General features: G+C 43.3%; 1 protein-coding gene across 6 annotated transcripts in view; it reads right to left on the minus strand.

The window, feature by feature from the left end:
• Positions 1-19,193, minus strand: part of LOC311253432 (receptor tyrosine-protein kinase erbB-4-like) — a 305,493-nt gene that overhangs the window by 23,070 nt on the left and 263,230 nt on the right. For 4 of the 6 annotated variants that reach the window (XR_014621681.1, XM_084347398.1, XM_084347395.1 and 1 more), the window contains 6 exons: positions 10,988-11,149; positions 7,810-7,885; positions 7,432-7,578; positions 2,839-2,936; positions 2,484-2,654; positions 177-462 (listed from right to left, as the gene is read on the minus strand). Coding sequence is in view for 5 of the 6 variants with exons in the window: in XM_084347398.1 (XP_084203524.1) it covers positions 177-462; positions 2,484-2,654; positions 2,839-2,936; positions 7,432-7,578; positions 7,810-7,885; positions 10,988-11,149 (940 nt within the window). In the remaining variant the exon portion in view is untranslated. The remainder of the gene's footprint in view (positions 1-176; positions 463-2,483; positions 2,655-2,838; positions 2,937-7,431; positions 7,579-7,809; positions 7,886-10,987; positions 11,150-19,193) is intronic. The other 2 variants (XM_084347397.1, XM_084347396.1) reach the window with 1 other exon arrangement.

Consider the following 19,193-nt stretch of genomic DNA (forward strand, 5'->3'; position numbering starts at 1 on the left):
TTACTTGTGCTTTATAGAGTGGTGAGAAATGCATATAAATGGGCAGGGTTACTTTTAAAAAGGACCCAGAACTGAGTGTTGAGACACAGGGTGACAAGAGATGATGCAGCAATGGACAGTGTGAGAAAATAATGTGATTTCTGAACATTTACGCATTTGAAATTTTTCTCCCATACCTGAGGAGCTCTTGTCCTTCATGGGCGTCATGTATCCGTCCTCATCAGTGTCCCCTCTGGACGCCCTCTCTCCGAGGAAGATGGTCGGGTCGGCGCTGTACCTCTGGCCGCCGCTGTCCTCCGCCCCAGCCTGGCTCAGGCTCTTCTTATGCAGGGTCCCGTTACAGCGTTGGTCCTCCAGGGCCGGTATGGGTCCGCCTGTGGCTTCCTGGTTCACACCGGCTTGGGCGCTTGCCATGGAGCTCTCTGAAGGGTTTGGGCCACCGTCTCGATAGCCAAACTGATTCTGGGTACACACACGAGAAAAATGCTCCCTGTCGTTAGTTCATGTTAGCCCTTACTAGTCATTATAAGATGCTTATAAACATTAATAAAATTAAGTGTTATTGAGGGTCTTTGTTAAAATAAATATATATTTACTAGGGTTGGGGTTAGGGGTTGAGTTTAACATACTTATTATGTCACTGTTAAACTTTTACTAAACTTGTTTTTCTTGCTTTATCAGATAGATAAAGTTAGATTCGCTTTGGTCTGAACCACTCAGGGAAATTTAATGCATATTTTGTTTGCCACCTTGTAGCTATTCGGTGATAAAACCCCTGGAACAACATTATCTAACAAACAAAAGTATAGATGCCAATAGTTCATTTGAACCACAACAGACACACATGGTGTCGATGCCAGAAATAATAAAGTTTGCGTCTGAGTTAAAGCCAGCTGTATACCACCCGCGGCAAAAGAAGTGAGACTTTTAACCCGTGCAGCTGCCTGTTGAAGGTAAAATTCTCCAACAAAGTTGTGCCAATGTAGTCATCAGCCTTGAGGGACGGTGAAGGGGCAGCCAGGCAAAGCTACGATTCCTAACACCTGAACCTCACAAAAAGAACAAAAAAACCCCACAAGAAAACACAAAACATGACATGTAAGCAAAGGGCTTCTTGTGGTGCTGCGTTAGCTTGCCGTAGGCTATTTAACCCGGGCCCACTCCTCTGCGCTCTTGCCAACTGCTTGTGATACAGCAGCAATTACAGAAAGCGGAGCTACAAAACACAACAGAAAAAAAAAAAAAAAGGAAACGTCCTGGGGTTATATCTCTCCACCTACTCCCATCGTCTTCCCTCCATTGCAATCAACCTCCTCCCCACCCTCCTCCAAACTTCTCTGTTCATCCCTTCTTCAAAGCCAGTCATTATCCGCTCCTCTTTTCAAGTGTGAGCGTGAGAGCAAATCAGCACAGATTAGATAACCGTCTGTATCGGACGGTGTCTGCGAAGGCACAACCTGAATAACTAACTTTCCGTGCCAAAGTCAGCCAGCTGATGGGTTTTAACAATGAATTGCTTTCCCCGTCTGCCTTCATAATCAAAAGTCTTTCAATTCATGATGGGGGTTGTTGACCTTGAACAAGCGGGACCCTGAAGGATGGATTAACGTGTGTGTGTTTTTTGGGGTACGTGAGTGCTCATCAGGGAACCAGTGTGTAGGTCATGAGGGTAAAGGTGTATAAGATGCAGAGCTGTGGGCCAGCGGCACGTGGTGCATGCTGCAGAGCAAACAGCAGAGCCAGCACTCATTGTCTATTAGTAAACGGCCCCGGCATTTTAAGAGAGCGCCTGTTATTTGCTTACGGAGCTCTGAGTAATGAAACCTGGGGCCTGGGGAGCAGGCGCATAAAGAGCCCAGGTTTAAGCCATGAACGCTGGGATGGAAATGATGGAGGTGAGCCATTAGCAGAGGAAAATCATCAGTGTATTGGAAGTCCTTAGCCACCTTGAGCGCTTATAGAGTAGTAGTTTTTGACCAGAGGGAAGAGAAAAAGACCTAAGAGTGTTTTTATGAAGCGATATGATGCATGATTATCTTAAAAAATGTAATTATAGGTGAACAAATGTAATGCTTAATGTTGTTTTAAACATTTATCAACCGTCTCAACCCATCTACAGCTTATACAATTACTAAAAGCACAATATTTAAACCGCAATATGTAATTTCTGCCACTCGGGGTCTCTCAATCAAAACAAAACGAAGGGATGCAATTAGTGTGGAATCATGGGAATTGTTGTCCTAATTGTTAAACAACCACCACAGCCAATGAAAATCTGTCGACAAGACTCAGAGACGTTCAATGAGGTAATGTTTTAAAGGAGGAATATGTAAAAACTGGCCGCATATCACCAAAGGTCCTGCTAACTGCTGCTAACTGTGGCTGCTGTTAGCTAGTTAGCTCAGTTTGCAGTGCAGCTAGGGGTCTGGCTTGGGAGCTTGGAGTGGTATTATAAAAAGCATAGTATAGTAAAGTATCCTTACTCTGTTGGAGTCGACGCGAGGCCTGGTCGTGTACGACGGAGGAGCCACGTTGTAACCCCGAGGCACCAGATACTCCTCGGCATCCATCAAGTCATCCAGGTCCTCTTCGTCCAGAAGGCTCTGGAAGAACTTGCTGTCGTTGGGGCTGGGAAGCTTCATGCGGTCGTCTCCCTAATGACATAATCATTTAATTTTACTGGATTAGTTTCATTTAACAGATGCTATTACGGCCACAGACTTTCCTCAAAACATCATGTTTTTATTTGCCACATTTATTTGTCCAGAAAGTGGATGCTTGCACAGAAAAGCCTTATTATCGAGATCTCTGACAGTGAGCCTCGTTAGGCAAACGCACCTGGATGACCAGGTACCGCTGGGGGTCACGGGCCATTCGGCAGAACTCAGCAGCCAGCTCTTTGAACTTAGGCCTGCTGTCTGCGTCAATCATCCAGCCTGGGGAAGACAAAGATGGAACAGGAGACGAAGAGGTTAGAGAGATAAACAGTTGCATGAGTGATGGATGAAACTGAAAGTGTACTTTCGTGACGTGTCTTTGATTAACTAATCGTCAGTTTATTGACATTTTCTTTGAAAGACTACCGTTGAACTTTTGTTGCACTCAGCACACTTTACACATAATGACAACGATTTGAAAAACTATAACTTTCACCTTCATTTACCCAGAGAACACATAATGAGCGAGCACAGTGTTTACTCCCATATATTTTAAGAGCTAAGTGCCTTGCTCAAGGGCAACTCAGCGGTAGTTAATATGGTCGAGAAAATGAGTTTTTTATTCTGATCTCCAGCCTGCTTTTCTCTTCCTGAGGCCACGGCTGCAGTAAACACAGCAAACCCCTGCAGGTGAAGTTAGGCTGGGTGGTGCCTCAGCTCAGATTAGACAGGAAGCAGACTGAGCTGCTGATTTCAGCGTCTGCATCCCTATTACATATTCTGCAGCAGTGACGGCTACCGTGAGGTCTGGGTGCCTCTGGCAGTCCTAGGGGGAGGTACTGCCAGCCGAATATAATTGCTTAATTTCACTTTATTTCAAATTTAGCACTTAACACAGTCACAAAAATAATTGCTTAACCTCATTACATTCATTCACTTCTTATCAAATCTGAATCTGTTTCCTCTCCGTAAAAGCTCCTGATTGTTTTCCAATCATCAACACCACAGTCGATCTAAAGCTAGCTCTCCTTAAATAAACCCTGACCCCTCTCTGTTGTCACTTCGCCCGCCCGTCTTCACTCGGTTCATCTAATTTCCGCTTCTAGCGCCCCCACGCAGGCACATTACCTAAATGAGGTGCAATTACTCCAGCAATCAAACTCTATTTCATCTTTATTGGGGTGGTGCTCAGGCGGCGGGGCACGCAGTGTGACGGCGAACCAAATAACAAACAACGGCTCTCAGTCAACATGTAATTAGAATTAATGCGGCCGATTGCTGAGCTTCCTTCTGGCTTTTGATGGGTCGGTGTGACCCCTCCTGCTAGTTTTGACTCGGTGCTTGACCTCTTTTTGGCTATTTCTAATCACCACTGTGACGCTCACCCGACGTCACTTGGCTTTTGTGCACTTGTGGTGTGAGTGTGGCCCTGTCAGGGTTGCAGCATTGCAGTGTGAGTAAAATTGAGTAATACTAGGAAGATTTTAAACTTGTAGAGAGGATTAACTGCTCAGCATTACAGTGGATAAAACTGATGGACAACCGAGGACTGAGGAAAAAGTAATAAATGACCAGCCAAACCATTAAAAGGAGAAAAATAGGTGAAGTGAATATGACAAGATGATCTTGTTACAATGCAATGTCCTGCTGGGAAACCTTGGGTCCTGGCATTCATGTGGAAACCACTTGACACCCTGATGGCAAAGGCACCCACAGCAGGACCATGACAACTGCCACACTGGAAACACTTCTCAAGAACGTGGTACAGAGCTTAAGGCATCTGCCTCGCCTCCAGGTTCCCTAGATCCCAATCTGATCAGGCATCCGTTGGATGTGCCAGAACAAGCGTGATACAAGTAGGACCCACCTTCCAACCCACATGAATCAGAGGAACCTCAGCTCTTGTCTTGGTGCCAGAATCCAGAGGACACTCCCAGAAGTCCTGATGGATCAGAGCCAAATCTGATACACTGTGGGGCCTCCATGGATCAAACTTGTTCCACAACTGCTTGATTGGAGAAATTAGAGGCCAGGTTGAAGCCTTGAGCTCAGTGTCGCCGGGTGGACTGTCCTGCTGAGTGGCCACAACCATCGGTGAGTGCCGTTGCCATGAGGGAGTGTACTTGGTCTGCAGTGGTGTTTGGCTAGGTGGTGCGAGACAAGCAGCATCCGCATGAATAGGACCCAAGGTCGAGGCTTGGAAACAGGACCTCTGGGGTTATCCTGCTGTGCCCTGCAGCAGATCCTTTGGGTGTCGGAGGTGGTTTGTTTATTGATCGGACATTTCATGGCACGATTGGGATCTGGGAAAGTTTCAGGCCAATGCCTTGAGATGTTTGAGAAGTTCTTCGGGACATTTCTGAGCAGCTTACGTGGCCGTCTGGAGTGCCGTTGGCATGGGGGAGTAGTGCTTGGTCTTTGAATGCCATGACCCAAGGTTTCCCATCAGAATATTGCATTGAAACAAGATGGTCAAAGTTGTTCACTTCACCTATCAGTGGTCTCAATGTTGTGGCTGATGTGTGTATCACATATTGATTGATGATAAGTCAGGAAAATGTGGAAACCCCTGAGCACTTTTGCCGCTTGATAAGTAAAGGGAATCCCTTTGACCTCAGCATGTATAATATTATTGTCCAGACACATTTTATGTAGCACATAAAATGTATTCTGTACCACCTCCTCCGGGGGAAAAGACAGAAATCAGTTGGCATTGTTATTAGGCTAAATGGCTGCAGGGCTTCCATGGTTTGCTGCTGTGCTGTCAGAAGCCACTGGCAGTAGTTTTTCATTTGGAATAAAACAATTAGATATTATGACATTTCCACTGGATTAACAGTTTTGTCAGGGGAATATGTTTTGATATCAAGCTCCAAGCTGGATCACATCGTTCTCTTTCAACACATTTGGCATTTTCAGCACTCATCCACAGCGTCTCACAAAGAGTGCAACAGCACAATAAGTTTAAATTTACAGAGCTACAAGCAGCCAATAATAATAAGAATATTCATGGCGCAGAGACAATATTTGTGCAACAAAAAGGACTAGATAATTAAAAAAGAAAAAAGAACCAAGAACTGCAGCGACAGAAAAAATAAATCAGTGGGAAGAAGTTGATGTGAGGTAATCGTTTTATGAGACTTTCAGCCACAACTAGGAAAAGTCCCTCCACCGTAGTTCAGTTCGGGGGTTGAGCAGTGACCAGACTGGTGCGAGTAAAAGGATGGCCAAGCAGCCGATTGCTGGCAGATCATATAACACAGCTTGGCATGTACGTCTGGAAGGTTTCCTGGAAATATGGGAGGGTGGATCCCTCACCGGCACCGGCACCAGCACCAGGGTTCTGAATCCAGCCAGGGGGAAGGAGTGCAAGATGGGACAGACATGGGAGAATTTGGGGAGGATGAAGAGAGGGTGGGTTTTTTGGATGGGCCGCGGTGGTCCAGATGGAAGACGACACGAACAAGGATGCGGGCAGAGTCCCTGGTGAGGACGGGGGGGGCTGCATGTTGCGGACCATGAAGCGGCATCTCATCAGTTTCATGACAACAACTCCTTTTCTCTGTTTCACTTGTTTTTTCATATCCCCTCTTTACATATCGACTTCTCCTGCAGCCTTGAATAGGAGCCCCAGAGCTCAAATAACACCTTACCGGATGAATATTAAAAATATGAACCCTTTTTATTAAACTGCAACTCATCTCTGACACCTCAAGCTGAGATGCAGCAGTGTATAAACACTTGAAAATAAAGAAATAAGGTTCAATGTGTTTGGAGTGCCACCTGTGGCTTAGGTAATAGTTATGTTCAGAAACGTGTCGTATGTAGAAAAAGACTGATGACTCATTTTTATATTCAATATATAAGATTTAAATTTTGCTTTAATATCGCTGGATGTATTCGACAATGTTTTAAAATACTGAGCAGGGCTGTTGCACGCTTGTAGCCAAGCAACATGAGTTTTCTTTTTTTGAACGTATTTAAATCACTGAATTAGCTAAAAGTGAACATTAGCATCTGGTTATTTCATCTATAAATTGTTTCTCATCTGAAGGAATAATCTACTCGCTTTCTTGCCGAGAGTTAGATTAGAAGATTGATACCGGAGGGAGGATATTTCTGTGCCAGGAGCAGTTACTTCCTGGAGTTAGCTTCCTTGCAACTGTTTTCTTATATTCAGCCAGTCAGGCTAGCCGTTTCTCCCTGTTTTCTGTAGTTAAGCTCTCATGCTAAACCAAGCTAACTGGCTGCTGGCTACAGCTACATATTAAGCAAAGAGGCGTAAGAGTAGTATTGACTTTCTCATCTAATTCTAAAACTATGTTAACTCGCATTACTTTTATGTAACTAATGTACTTATTATAACGAAGCCGTGATCTTATCTGGAACTTAATCAAGTAGCTTTGGTGCCGAATAACGAAACAACATCAACGTTTCATGACGTTCACGCAGTAAGGTATGAGAATGTGCAACATAGCCATCCATTGCAATGTTAAGGAGCAACTTACCTGTGCTTTCAGTATAGTGCATTTCATCAGCACACTGTATCAATCTCTCTCATTCACCTTTTCATACAAGAGGTTTGTATTTTTTCCATCTATGATTGCACTTTTAGGACTCTGGGGGCATTTATTTTCTTCTAAAAGTGCAGGAATACATCTGGGAAATATGTCAGAGGCCCACTTACATAGCTGCTTGCAAATTATACACCATGTTATAGATATACGTGCTTGGTTATTTGTTTGTAAAAGTGTGTTTGTGTGCGTTTTCTCACATTTGACCATGACCATGTAGACATCTATGGTGCAAATGGGCGGCTGCGGCAGACGTTCCCCTTTCTCCAGTATGTCCGGGATCTCCCGCGTCGGGATGCCGTCATACGGCTTGCCTCCGAATGTCATCAGCTCCCAGATGGTCACTCCTTATGTGTGGAGGTAGGAAGTCAGGGCAGTGGAGGGGGGAAACAAGAGAGAGGAAACAGAAAGAGAGAGATGGGAGGGTGAGACAAAGAGACAAGAGAGAACAAGATGAGCAGACAGATAAGGGGGCGAAAATGCAAATAGAGGAAGCAGGATTTCAGGTCATTGAATTCCTCCCACAGGTAGAAGTGTAAGGTGTAATGACGTCAAACGACAATACATTTGTCACCCACCATAACTCCACACGTCACTCTGATGGGTGAACTTCCTGTAGTGGATGCATTCGAGAGCCATCCATTTAATGGGCATCTGAGGAAAAGAGGAAGAAAAGATACATGAAGATTCTGATTTTATGACAAACATTGTATTTATTTACACTTCAATTCAGACAATTTTTTCCACTACGCTACGTTGCTCAACAGCCGCCCTCCCTTTTAATCAGCCGTTTGGGAGATATCGGGGAATCGACAGCGCTCTCGAGCATAGTTTTGCTTTGCTCAATATTACTCAAGTACTGTGATTGATTAGCTTCAGTCTAACCCGGGGATCATCGACGGCGAGCGTGCTTTTTAAGATACTAAACGAGATTGTATCGGCCGTTTGCCTCACATTATCTCCGTAGCTGGTAGGTCGAGAGCGAGCGGTGTGTGAAATAGTAATAACAACGGGCCCTTTGACATTCCTGACAAGGACAATGGCGCGCATCAACATATCCTAACTGCCGTATGATTTCCATATTGACTACAGAGGGCGAATTTTCTTGCGGTAGAGCCCACTGAACAAGGCAATTATCTCGCTTCTCGCATGTGAACGCACGTGTGCACACACACGTACGTACACGCTGCGGTCATTTAAAATACAGCCTCTCCGTTCTGTGTGGGAGCCCTGAAACATGCGCTCGCTCCCTCCGGGGGAAATGAACAGGAAGAAGGGGAAATGAAAAGCTTCAGGTCGGAAAACGCAGAGCGCCTCCACTTTTTCACGTCTGTTGATTTATCTATTTTTATGGCACACATGTAGATCCGCTGACAACAGCTCGCCGTTTATCAAGGCATCAATGAATACCGACACGGAGCCAATCACTCAGATGGTCGCGTTCGAACACACCTGGTCCGCTTTTATGAAACTACTTTTTTCTCATTTTTCATTTGCGCACAGATAACAGCTCAAACTCAAGATGCAGCGGCTTCCTCCCGGCCTCCAGCTGAATAGATGCAGCAATGAAACCAGCCAATTTAATAAAGGGAGTTGATCAGGACAGTTTGCATAGTAAGTCTCAAGCGAGGGAAGGAGAAGGGGCTCCTGATTAATGTAGTCTTGGTCCCCGAACAAAACAAACTGATTGGAACTGTGGCTGCATAATTTGTTTGGATGAAGTGCCTCTAAATTGTGTTTTTACTGAAACTCGGCGCACCAGACTCTTCCCTGACCAGAAGCTCAGATATTGGACACACAGAACATATTCCTTCATGGGTTTTTTTTTTTTTTTTTTCTTTTTTGCCTCTCAGCAATGTTTCAACACAAGCAGGGAGCTTTCTTTCTCGTTTCTTTCTGGCTACATTTGAAAACATAATTTACATGTGAAAGTGTGTTTTTCAGGCAGAAAACAAAGAGCTAAAAATATGGTAAAATGCCTGGCGGCAAAAACGGCCAAACTTTTCCTGAAATTACAGAAAATACTGTTATTACTGACAGTGAATTACTGTAACGTTGTAATTTCAGGCCGAATAATATAATAAATATTTTTTACAGTGCGCGTTGAAATGCCTGATATGATGAACAGGCTGAATCTTCTCCTCTGTCCTTGTCTTTTGGTCGGTAAAGTACAAAACTGATACATCACAGCCAACATCTGCTCAGCTGGAGCCATTTTTCTGTTTCCTCTGTTCTGCCCTTTAATGCTCTCCATCATCAACCTCCACTTTACAGCCGCACTTATGATTTAGTTGCTTCTCATTTACATACGCACATATTTTTCTGTTGCCGGGCCCCCCCGAGCGAGCGGACAACAGTGATTTGCTCTGAGGTTATAAATACAACCTTGTTACCTGAGGGAGAGAAAGCAAATCACTGTTTCATGTTCGCGGAGTCGTCTGACAAAATAAATGCAAATACAAGTTAATGGCAGCGGGCGTGCTGTCTGATTGGCTGTATTGATGCTTCAGACGAGTGATCACAGAGGAAGTAAGAGGTGACGGAAAGTTGTGGTCAAGTATTAAATTCTTCAGGGTGAATAGTTTCTGGTTTTCTTTACTCCTTTTTGACGGTAAACTGAATATCTTCAAGACATTTGAGGACGTCGTCTTGGGAAGCACCGATCGACATTTCATAGACCGAACAACTCGCAGATAAATTGAGAAAATAATTGACGGGTTAATCCACATAAAGATAATCGTTAGTTGCAGCGCTCTTCTTCACTTTAAAGGTGCACTATGTAGTTTTTGGGAAGAAAGAGAAAAAACTTCAGTGATTGATTTTCACGCTTAAACAGACCAAATAAACAAACTCTCTTTGTTTTCATGACTGAATAAACTGAACAAACAAACCAACCTTAAACACACTTACAACACAATTTCACACTGTCTCACTTTCTTTATATGTGGCGGACCCTGCCACCTTTCTAGAGAGTGTTCTAAGGCCCTTACTTTCCTCTGAGAACAGCTTGTTTATTCACTTATGGAAATAATAACTTTACGAGCCATAGCTCTCGTTCCCTGGCAACACCTGCGGGTTTGACTAATAACTGCAATCAAGGCGTTTATGCAAGGAAACGCTGTTCACTACTCCAGCAAATAGTACGAACCTGAGATACGACTTAGCAACGAGAGGTCGAGTAGTCTGCTCAGCTCAGAGCTACCTTGGGCTGAGCTATTAGCCAGAAAGCTAACGTTATGCTAGCAAGATTAAAACTAGAAAATGCAGTGTAAATGCCGAAATACGCATACTCATACTGCCTTACCAAAAGTATGTGTGTATTAAAGTTGAATAAAATAAATGATAAATACTAATACTTGGTGTTTACAGCCACTTTTGACCTGACAAAATCAGCCTTTTTAGGGTGTTACGTCAGGTTCTGTTATTTTGACAAGGAAAAAACGATCTTTAAGACGTTTTCAACAAGAATTAAACACTAAACAGATGAATAACAGATATAATAATCAGCCCATAATAATCAAGCCTTGCTTACTATATAAAAACATACAGCTGCATAGATGTACACACTCAGACACACATACGTCCCTCTTCACCAGCACTGATCTTTTGTTTTCTCACCTTTTGGTTGCACTATTTACTACTTATGTCACCCGGTGTTACATAAGCTGCCTTGTGTGTTAAACTGCTCTCAGCCGGTTAGTACACACACACACACACACACACAGACACAAAAAACACGCTCACGCCTCCACTTACACCAACCTTGCCCCCGTCTGCGTTGTACTCCTTCTCATCGGCGTCCAGCAGCCGCGCCAGGCCGAAGTCGGTGATTTTGATGTGATTGGGCGACTTCACCAGCACGTTTCTCGCCGCCAGGTCCCTGTGGACCAGCCTCCTCTCCTCCAGGTACATCATCCCCTGAGAAACAGAGACAGAGGGAAGAGAAAAGGTGAAAGAGATGAAACCTCTCGCGGAGCCGTTTATCATTTTGGATTCCGCGATCGGAGCAGTCTTGCGGTAAATGTCAGCACTAACATAAAATTATTGTCATAACTGTCATCGCCATTAACCGCACACCCACTCAGACATTTAGATTCAATCTTCCATCGTTACCGTAACTCATCTATATGTGACTCGAGGAGACAGGAAATACAAAGTCGCTTTTATAGCATTCCTGACATGTCAGAGAGTCGGAAGTTTAGACTGTTGACGAGTTAGAAAAACAGCCTCTCGGATCGTAATTCTCGGTACAAAACGTCGCTCAACTGAAAGATTCCTGAGGGGACGTTTCCACCAACATGGAACCGGCTCAGTTCAGCATAACACAAATCCTGATAATCAGAAAAATCGGTCTATACCTAATGTAGGCGCCTTGTTTTGAAAAAAGGAGAAGAATGCATGGAATAAAAACGATCTCTGGATCAACTACATTACCCACAATGCCACTGAGTGACATCACTGGAAGGCAATTCATCAGATTACATCCAGCTTCCTCTGAAGCCACAAAAGGCTTTAAACTGCTTTTTCACATATGCAGTAGTTTTCACCAAGACCTGTAAACACACTTTAATGTGTAAAATTGGTGGAGTAACCCTTTAATTGCTGCATTTAACATATACTAGACATTTACAAGTTGCTTAAACTAGATATTACTAATACGTTACAGAGCAGCTGCTCCAACTACAAGATAAAACAGGTTCTGGCTGCGTTGGCGACGCCAGTATCTACTTGTAACGTGTCCAACTCAAGTGTAATCTTGTTCAGTCATCACGGAGATTGCGTCCCAGACATGTCGCCTCTGTGTCCGCCGTAATTGGGGCCATTTTCAAAGAAGGCTAGACAGCGAGAACAATGGGTGTCCTTCCAATTTGTTAACGTTGATTATGAACACCCGATGCGCAAAAAAAACCAAAGCCTCGAGCAGAGAAAGGCCCTTAATTTGCTGCTCAATGGGCTGGATGGAGCAGGGACTCTTTGACAGTCGCACAAAAAACCTGTTTGCAGCTCGGCAAACGCGTCACCTTTTTCTAGATGAATACACAGGAGCACACATCGCAAACACCCCGGCCCGACGCACGTACACACCTCTTCTCCGTCTCCTGAACAAAACAGGCGGAGGAGCAGACGGGCAAGGCTGGGCCGATTGAAGTGTATTAGACTGGATGTTAAACAAGTGGATGCCACTTTGCGGGCGGATCAATAAAAACACCTCGGTGAGGAGGAGAGGCGGCCATTGTGCTCGGCAGACAATATGAAATTCCAACCAAGGCCCACGCCTCCGCTGGTGCGAGAGAATCATCGCCCATTTGAAATACTTAGGGTGTAAATACTGTATATATATATGTGTCTGGATGTGTGCGCGGCCACGTTCGAGAGGCGCATTGTGTTGAAAACGCTCCTCGTGGCGAGTCGCCCCGCTTCGCCTCCTCCCAGACGAATGTGAGGATAAATCGATAGCGCCGACGTCTGGCTCGCTGCTGGCTGAGCCCTCATCCATCATCCGCCCGGCCTCGCCGAGACAGACACACACTTACACACACATGCTGACAGCGGAGACCACCCAGAGACCACCTATGGACATATCTCACTGAGCATACATGGCGACTCTTGCAATATTTCTATCTGTCAGTCTCTTGGCGTGTCAAGATCGGGAGACTTCCTACTTCCTCATCCTGTCTTCCCTCTTTTTTTTTTTTTCTTTGCTAAAGTAGCTCCTGTGCCTCTTTCCTCTCAAAGACAATGTGCTGGGACAAGACCCAAAACTCCCCCCCTTTTACTGAAAGTGTATTTAAAATAGATTACTTCTGCAGGGTTCGGGCAGGCGATCAATAACAATGCTGATTACAATAAGCCCGAAGACGGCCGCGCCACGCAATATTTATCCCCGATGTCGACGTCGAGAGGAATTAGGAATCAATGGCCCACACAGTCCATTAATACACTTCGACTTAAAGTGACAGGGCAATGAGGGGAGGCCATCGCACTGACAGGGGGAATGTACGGCAGCTCAAGGAGCCAATTAATTTTCAGCCACTCCGGGCGGTAAACAGCAGCGTCCCAGTGGAGGATGTGGGGGCAGCCTCGGTTTCAGGTCGAGAGGGCCCCGCTGATTGTGCTGCTTTAACACTGCTTAAGTGCTGCGATCCCCGGAGAGTCCTGAGGTCCTTTAAAAAATGGAAGTAGAATTGGATAATTTGTGATTACATAACCTTTACGCTGCGGATCATACAGGAACTTGCAAGGGACGTAATTAAACCTGCCATGTTTGGTAAACAACATTTACTGCTCTGTTAGAAGTAACCGACGGAGCACCGACTCTCCTCCGTGCTGTGTTACCTGTGTATGACGAACAGGTGGAGGTGAAGAGCTGTCCTGATTGGTTGCAGGGTTCGGTTTATTCCATGCCGGTCATCTAATAAATCATACATGAAGCAATCTTTGTTCGAATCCAAACTAAATTGAGTTGCTAATCGCTTCCTTTTAACTTCTTTTTTACTTTCATACTTCCTTCCTTTCTTCCTCTTTACCTCCATTTGGCTTCTTATTTACTTCCTTTGTACTTCCTTCTTTAATTTTCTGCCTTACTTCCTTCCACACTTCCTTTTTAATTCCTGTTGCTTTCTTACCTCCTTCTTTCCTTCCTTTACCTCCATTTTATTACCTTTTGTACTTCCTTCTTTAATTTTCTAATTTACTTCCGTTTCACCTACTTATTTTCTTTAAATGTCTCGTTAACTTCCTTTTTTTGTTAATTATTTCCTTCTTTACTTCCCATTTGTGTCTGTATTTCCTGCTTTAATGCCTTTTCACTCCCCCCTTTTTCCTCATTACTTCTTCTTTTACCTTCTTTAATTTTCTAAATTACTTCATTTTCACCTACTTGTTTCCTTTTAACTTCCCTTTGACTTCCTCTTTACTTACATTTTGCTATCTCTATACTTCCTTTTTACTTTCTTCAATTTTACGTCCATACTTCCTTCTTTACGCCCTTTTTGCTTCGGGTTGACTTCCTTCCATACTTCCTTTCAACTTCCTTACTTTGTTTTTTACTTCCCTTTTGCATCTGTACTTCCTGCTTTACTTCATTTTCACATCCCTTTTTAGGAGGGAGCCAAAGTACAATACTGAGGCCTGAAATGAGCCAATTTAAATTTACTACCCTCAAAGAAACATGCTGAAGCTCCCAAATATCCACTTTGGAAACAGCAACATATTTGAATCAGCCCTTCATATTTAAATTTCCCTGATTGGTTGTAGGGTTTAGTTTACGACTCCACGTCGGTCGTCTAATGAATCATAGATGAAGGAATCTATGTTTGAGGAATTTCTGCAGAATAAACTGAGTAGCTATCTCTAAGTTACAGCAACAACAGCTTGAATGAATAGTGAACGTGAAAAGTACCGGCCTGCCTGTCTGCCCGAAAGGCAAAATCACTTTGTGCTCTCTCTCAGCCATTATTTTTTTCCTGCGGAGAAAGCAAAGCCATCTGCCTTGGAGGAAGAGCTACATTTGGAGCTTTCCACGGCACTGCTGCACTCAAAGTTCAAAGTATAAGTCTGCGGCTGACCTTTAGAGGAAAGATGATGTAGGTGTTTATGTACAAAAATGGAGTAGGAAATCACCTTGTCTGGGTCTCTTTGAGTTTGAAACACTGGAAAACTTCTTACTCTTACTTGCGAAGAAGTATATTATGCACAAAGTTAAGATTACTCACTGATATAACCGAAGCTATGACCTAATATCCAACTTCTTTAAGAAAGGTGGCGTGTTTTCAGACGCCAACAATCCACACAAAGCTCCTGAAGTTTATACGAGAGACCTTAAGCAGTGAATACGGTCCAAGGCCCTTGTGGACTTAATAGAGGAGAATCTTAAAACCTGTGACACCGTGACACCAAACAATGTAACTGTAACATAAAAACTTATAGAGGGTGACTTCTGAAAGGCTTTAGATATTCTCGTTTTCTTTTAATCGTTCCCTTTAACGTCCTTGCTTCCCTCTTCACTTCCTTTTCTAACTCAGTTCTTTATATTCTCTTTACTTCCTTCTTTAATTTATTAGCTTACTTCCTTATACCTCCTTATTTCCGTTGAACTTAAATTTAACTTCCTTTTTATAGAATAATATTTCCTTCTTTTCTTTCTGATTACCTCCATTTTGCTCCCTCTTTACTTCCTTTGTACTTCCTTCTGAAACTTTCTTTCTTAATTCCTTTAAACTTCATTTATACTTCCTTACTTTCTTTTACCTTCCCTTTTACTTCCTTCTGGACTTCCTGTTGCTTTTAACTTACATAAGTTGAACTCCTGTACTTCATTCTTTCTCTTCTTACCCACTTCTTCCTATTTACTTCCTGTTTATTTCCCTTACTTACTTCTGAACTTCCTTACTTCCTGCCATACTTCCTTTTATTTCACTTTGCTTTGTTTTCTCCTTCCTTCCTTCCTCTGCTTCCTATTTATTATCTCTTTTCATTTATGTACTTGCTTCTTAAATTTTCTAGCGTATTTCCTTTTTACCAACTTATTTCCTTTTAACTTCCCTTTAACTTCCTCTTTACTTACATTTTGCTACGTCTTTCCTTCCTTTTTACTCACTTCAATTTTACGTCTGCACCTCCTTCCTTACGCCCTTTTTGCTTTTGGTTTACTTCCTTCTGTACTTCCTTTTAACTTCCTAACTTTGTTCTTTACTTCCCTTTTGTGTCTGTACTTTTCTTCCCTTTTCTGTCTTTCTAGGAGAGAACCAAAATATGATGCTAAGAAATGTTAATTTAAATTTACTTTCCTCAATGAAATTTGCTGAAGCTCCGAAGGCATATTTGAATTAGTCCTTTGTATTTAAATTCTGCCATACTGTTCATAACCTGTGTCACTTCACTTTGATGCTGCGTGAGCTTTTCTCAGTGTGGAACAAAATTATAATGCTAATGTTGACATGAGGTCAGAGCCGGATGAACTGTCACTGTCAAAAACAGCATAAGCATTGAATACATTTGTCCGGTTCAGGCGAGGCCTCCATTTCCAGAAAACAAGTACTTGAACTTTATACGAAAGGTCCTGTGAAACATTTTCCCAGCAGCTTGTCACACAGCTTCGTGAATCACATGCTACACTGGAGCATTAAGGTTAAACACCCACCAGCACTGTTGCACATCCCAAATGACACCGGTTCATGTTTTAAGCCCTCAGAGGATGAAGTGCTACTATAGTACTTTTGAATAATTTTTAAAGCCAAAAACATTGTACTTTATGAAAGTTTTCGAGAGCTGCTTAGCCGAGACCTTTGCAAGAGTCACACTGTGCTTAAGGACAAGTCAGCAGTACTGTCACTCATTAGCTATTCTCTGAATAGAAAGTGAATGTGCAGTAGAGTTCAGGATTTTCGGCTGATCACCGTGCATGCAGCCAAATATTTTAACAACCACTACTTGACTGTACGAAAAGGGGAAGTCCTGCAGGCTGATGCTAAAAGTCAGTGCATACACTGACAGCAGAGTGCAGCAGTTGTTTGTGAACACGCTGAATATCCCCAGACTCCCTTTACAAATCGCGTGATTTTAAGAGTTGCCGCATGAGGAGAAAGTTAACAAACTTTGCAAAACAGCCATAGCAAATTCTAAGTAATTCGAGCCTTTGTGTAAATTTGGCATTAAATGCAACACACCGAGTTTTTCTTTCCTTGTAAAAAGGGTCCGTATGTTGAGGCGAAGCTGTGCCAGCATGTCTGCTTTCGTGCCTAAAGTGCGTCTAACCTCCTAACAGCTGTCTGAACACACTGAGCATTTACACTAAGTTCGTTAAAGAAGACAATATTTCATTGATGGTTAACGTGTCAAATTTAAGAAATACAGTAAACAGCGACAAATAAAGGCTACTTGTTTGTTCTCCCTTGAGAAATTCCCCAGAATCCCTTAAAGAAACGCACAATTTTGAGACTTGTTGCGTGAGGAGAAACTTTATAAATGGTGTGAAGCACTGTCTACAACACATTCTTAACTACTTTGGCCTAATTGTTAATTTGGCAAACATTATACATGAAGATGTGGTGATACCAAATGTGAACAGTCTGTAAGAGACCAACAATAAACGTACTATGAATATGCAGTACAGAAATGCCAAATTTAAGGCATCCTCACCAAAAAATACGGATCATGTTCTCTTTTTATGCAAGAACGAAGTACATCAGCATGTTGCTACCAGACTTTTTAAACTCCCAAATGTTAACTTTATCCAGTAAAATGCAGAAAATAAGGCTTTGATTTGTTCTTTTTCTCCTTTTAAGTGTTGAGTCAAATCACTTGTGAGAGAATTGCGAATAATTATTCTTTACAGTTTATCCTTCTCTGACCCGACGCTGGCTTACCAGCCAGGATAAAAATCAGATTTTTAAAACAGCACCAAAGGTCTTTTTTTCATCTCCGCAGCAGAGTGCTGAATTGTTTATAGAGGCTAAAAGTTTTCTGAAGCACGCAACGGACCGGGTCATGGCTGGTCTGCGACCCATTAGCACCTCCTCTCTGGCAGGAGGAAAAGAAGACTAAAGATCTGAGTTCTCAGTAATGGAGGAAAACAAGAGGATGAAACCAGGCATGAAAAAAAGAGAGGAGCGGCGTGGAGCTGCAGGGAGCAGCGCACCTCAGCGGGAGAGAAAGATGTTGTGGAATAAAAGATGCTGGGTATAAAGGGGAGCAGTTGGAAGGTAAGAGGAGCCTGAGGAGGATGGACATAACCAAGTATAGCCGAGATTTGTCTGAGATATTACCAACATCTACACAACTTATTTAGGATGAATGTCTGTATTTGTTACCAGGAAACAGGAAGAAGTGGCAAACATCAGGAGCAGCTCAAGGGTCCTTACATACCGACTCGATACGGGGCTCCAGACTAAGTTTTCACACTGGTTGCACTGGTGCGCCTCATTTAGATGCACCAGCGCATAGTTTAGGCTCACCCAATAATACATTTTGGCCCAATTTTTAACACATTTTGTAAATTATGTAAAATACGAGCAATGAAAATGTGTAGTCGCGCAGGTTTTTGGGTGCATGTGCAATCAAAAAAAGCTAATTTTTCGTATTTAAATTGGCTGTAACATTACATCCAGTGCTTTATTAATAGGTAGATATTTCGACTATGTTGAATTCAAGGTTTTCTATTTTTGTGTGATACCAATTGAGCCTGTTTTTCATTGGGTTCACGAAAATTTGCAAATTACAGCTTGTGATCGCTTGGCTAGTTGCATACTGGGAATTAGAGTACAGCTGTCGGTCTTCACATGATCTGGGAAAAGTTCTGACTGAGTTAGCATGGAACGACCCGCTAATGACAAAACTCTTGGGTACAAACGTCTGCACAGCATCCACAACTTTATTTGGGAATTCATGTCAAGAAAAGCCGCGCGTGGGAGAAAAAAAATCAGAGGTTTTCAGTTTCTCACAGGAACCAGAAGGTGAGGTGCCTGTTTCCATAGGGAGCGATAAGAGCGCCACATGTGGTGCAACCCCCACCCACCGCCTGCAAACCCCACCGCCCCGCCGGATGGGTGAAGAAGCAGCAACAATGCGAGCAATATGGGACTGTCCGCATGCCGAGAACTGGGACCGGCGCGATAAGGAGCGCGCACAATGGCTCTGCTCAGGTGGCGCAGGTGGTCGTCTGTCATGCGCTGTGTGCTGCGCTGGAGATAGAATGGGAGGCATTCCCACAGAGCTGGCAGTCCCCAAAAGTGTGTGTGTGTGTGTGTGTTTGTGTTTGTGTGCATGTGAAAGAGAAAAATAGGAGGAGGGAGAAGGAGCCAGTCAATAGCCAGATGCGCCTCTCTTTAATCATGTGTATATTCACATGAGCGTGCAACAAATTATAATTTCATTCTGACAAATCGTTATGAAACTGGAGTTGAATACTTTCAAAAAGCACTTTTACAGCGCGGAGCTATAACCAATAAGCTCCAAACTGCAC

The sequence above is a fragment of the Pagrus pagrus genome (assembly GCF_965226575.1).
Source record: "Pagrus pagrus genome assembly, chromosome: 24".
Lineage (NCBI taxonomy): Eukaryota > Metazoa > Chordata > Actinopteri > Spariformes > Sparidae > Pagrus > Pagrus pagrus.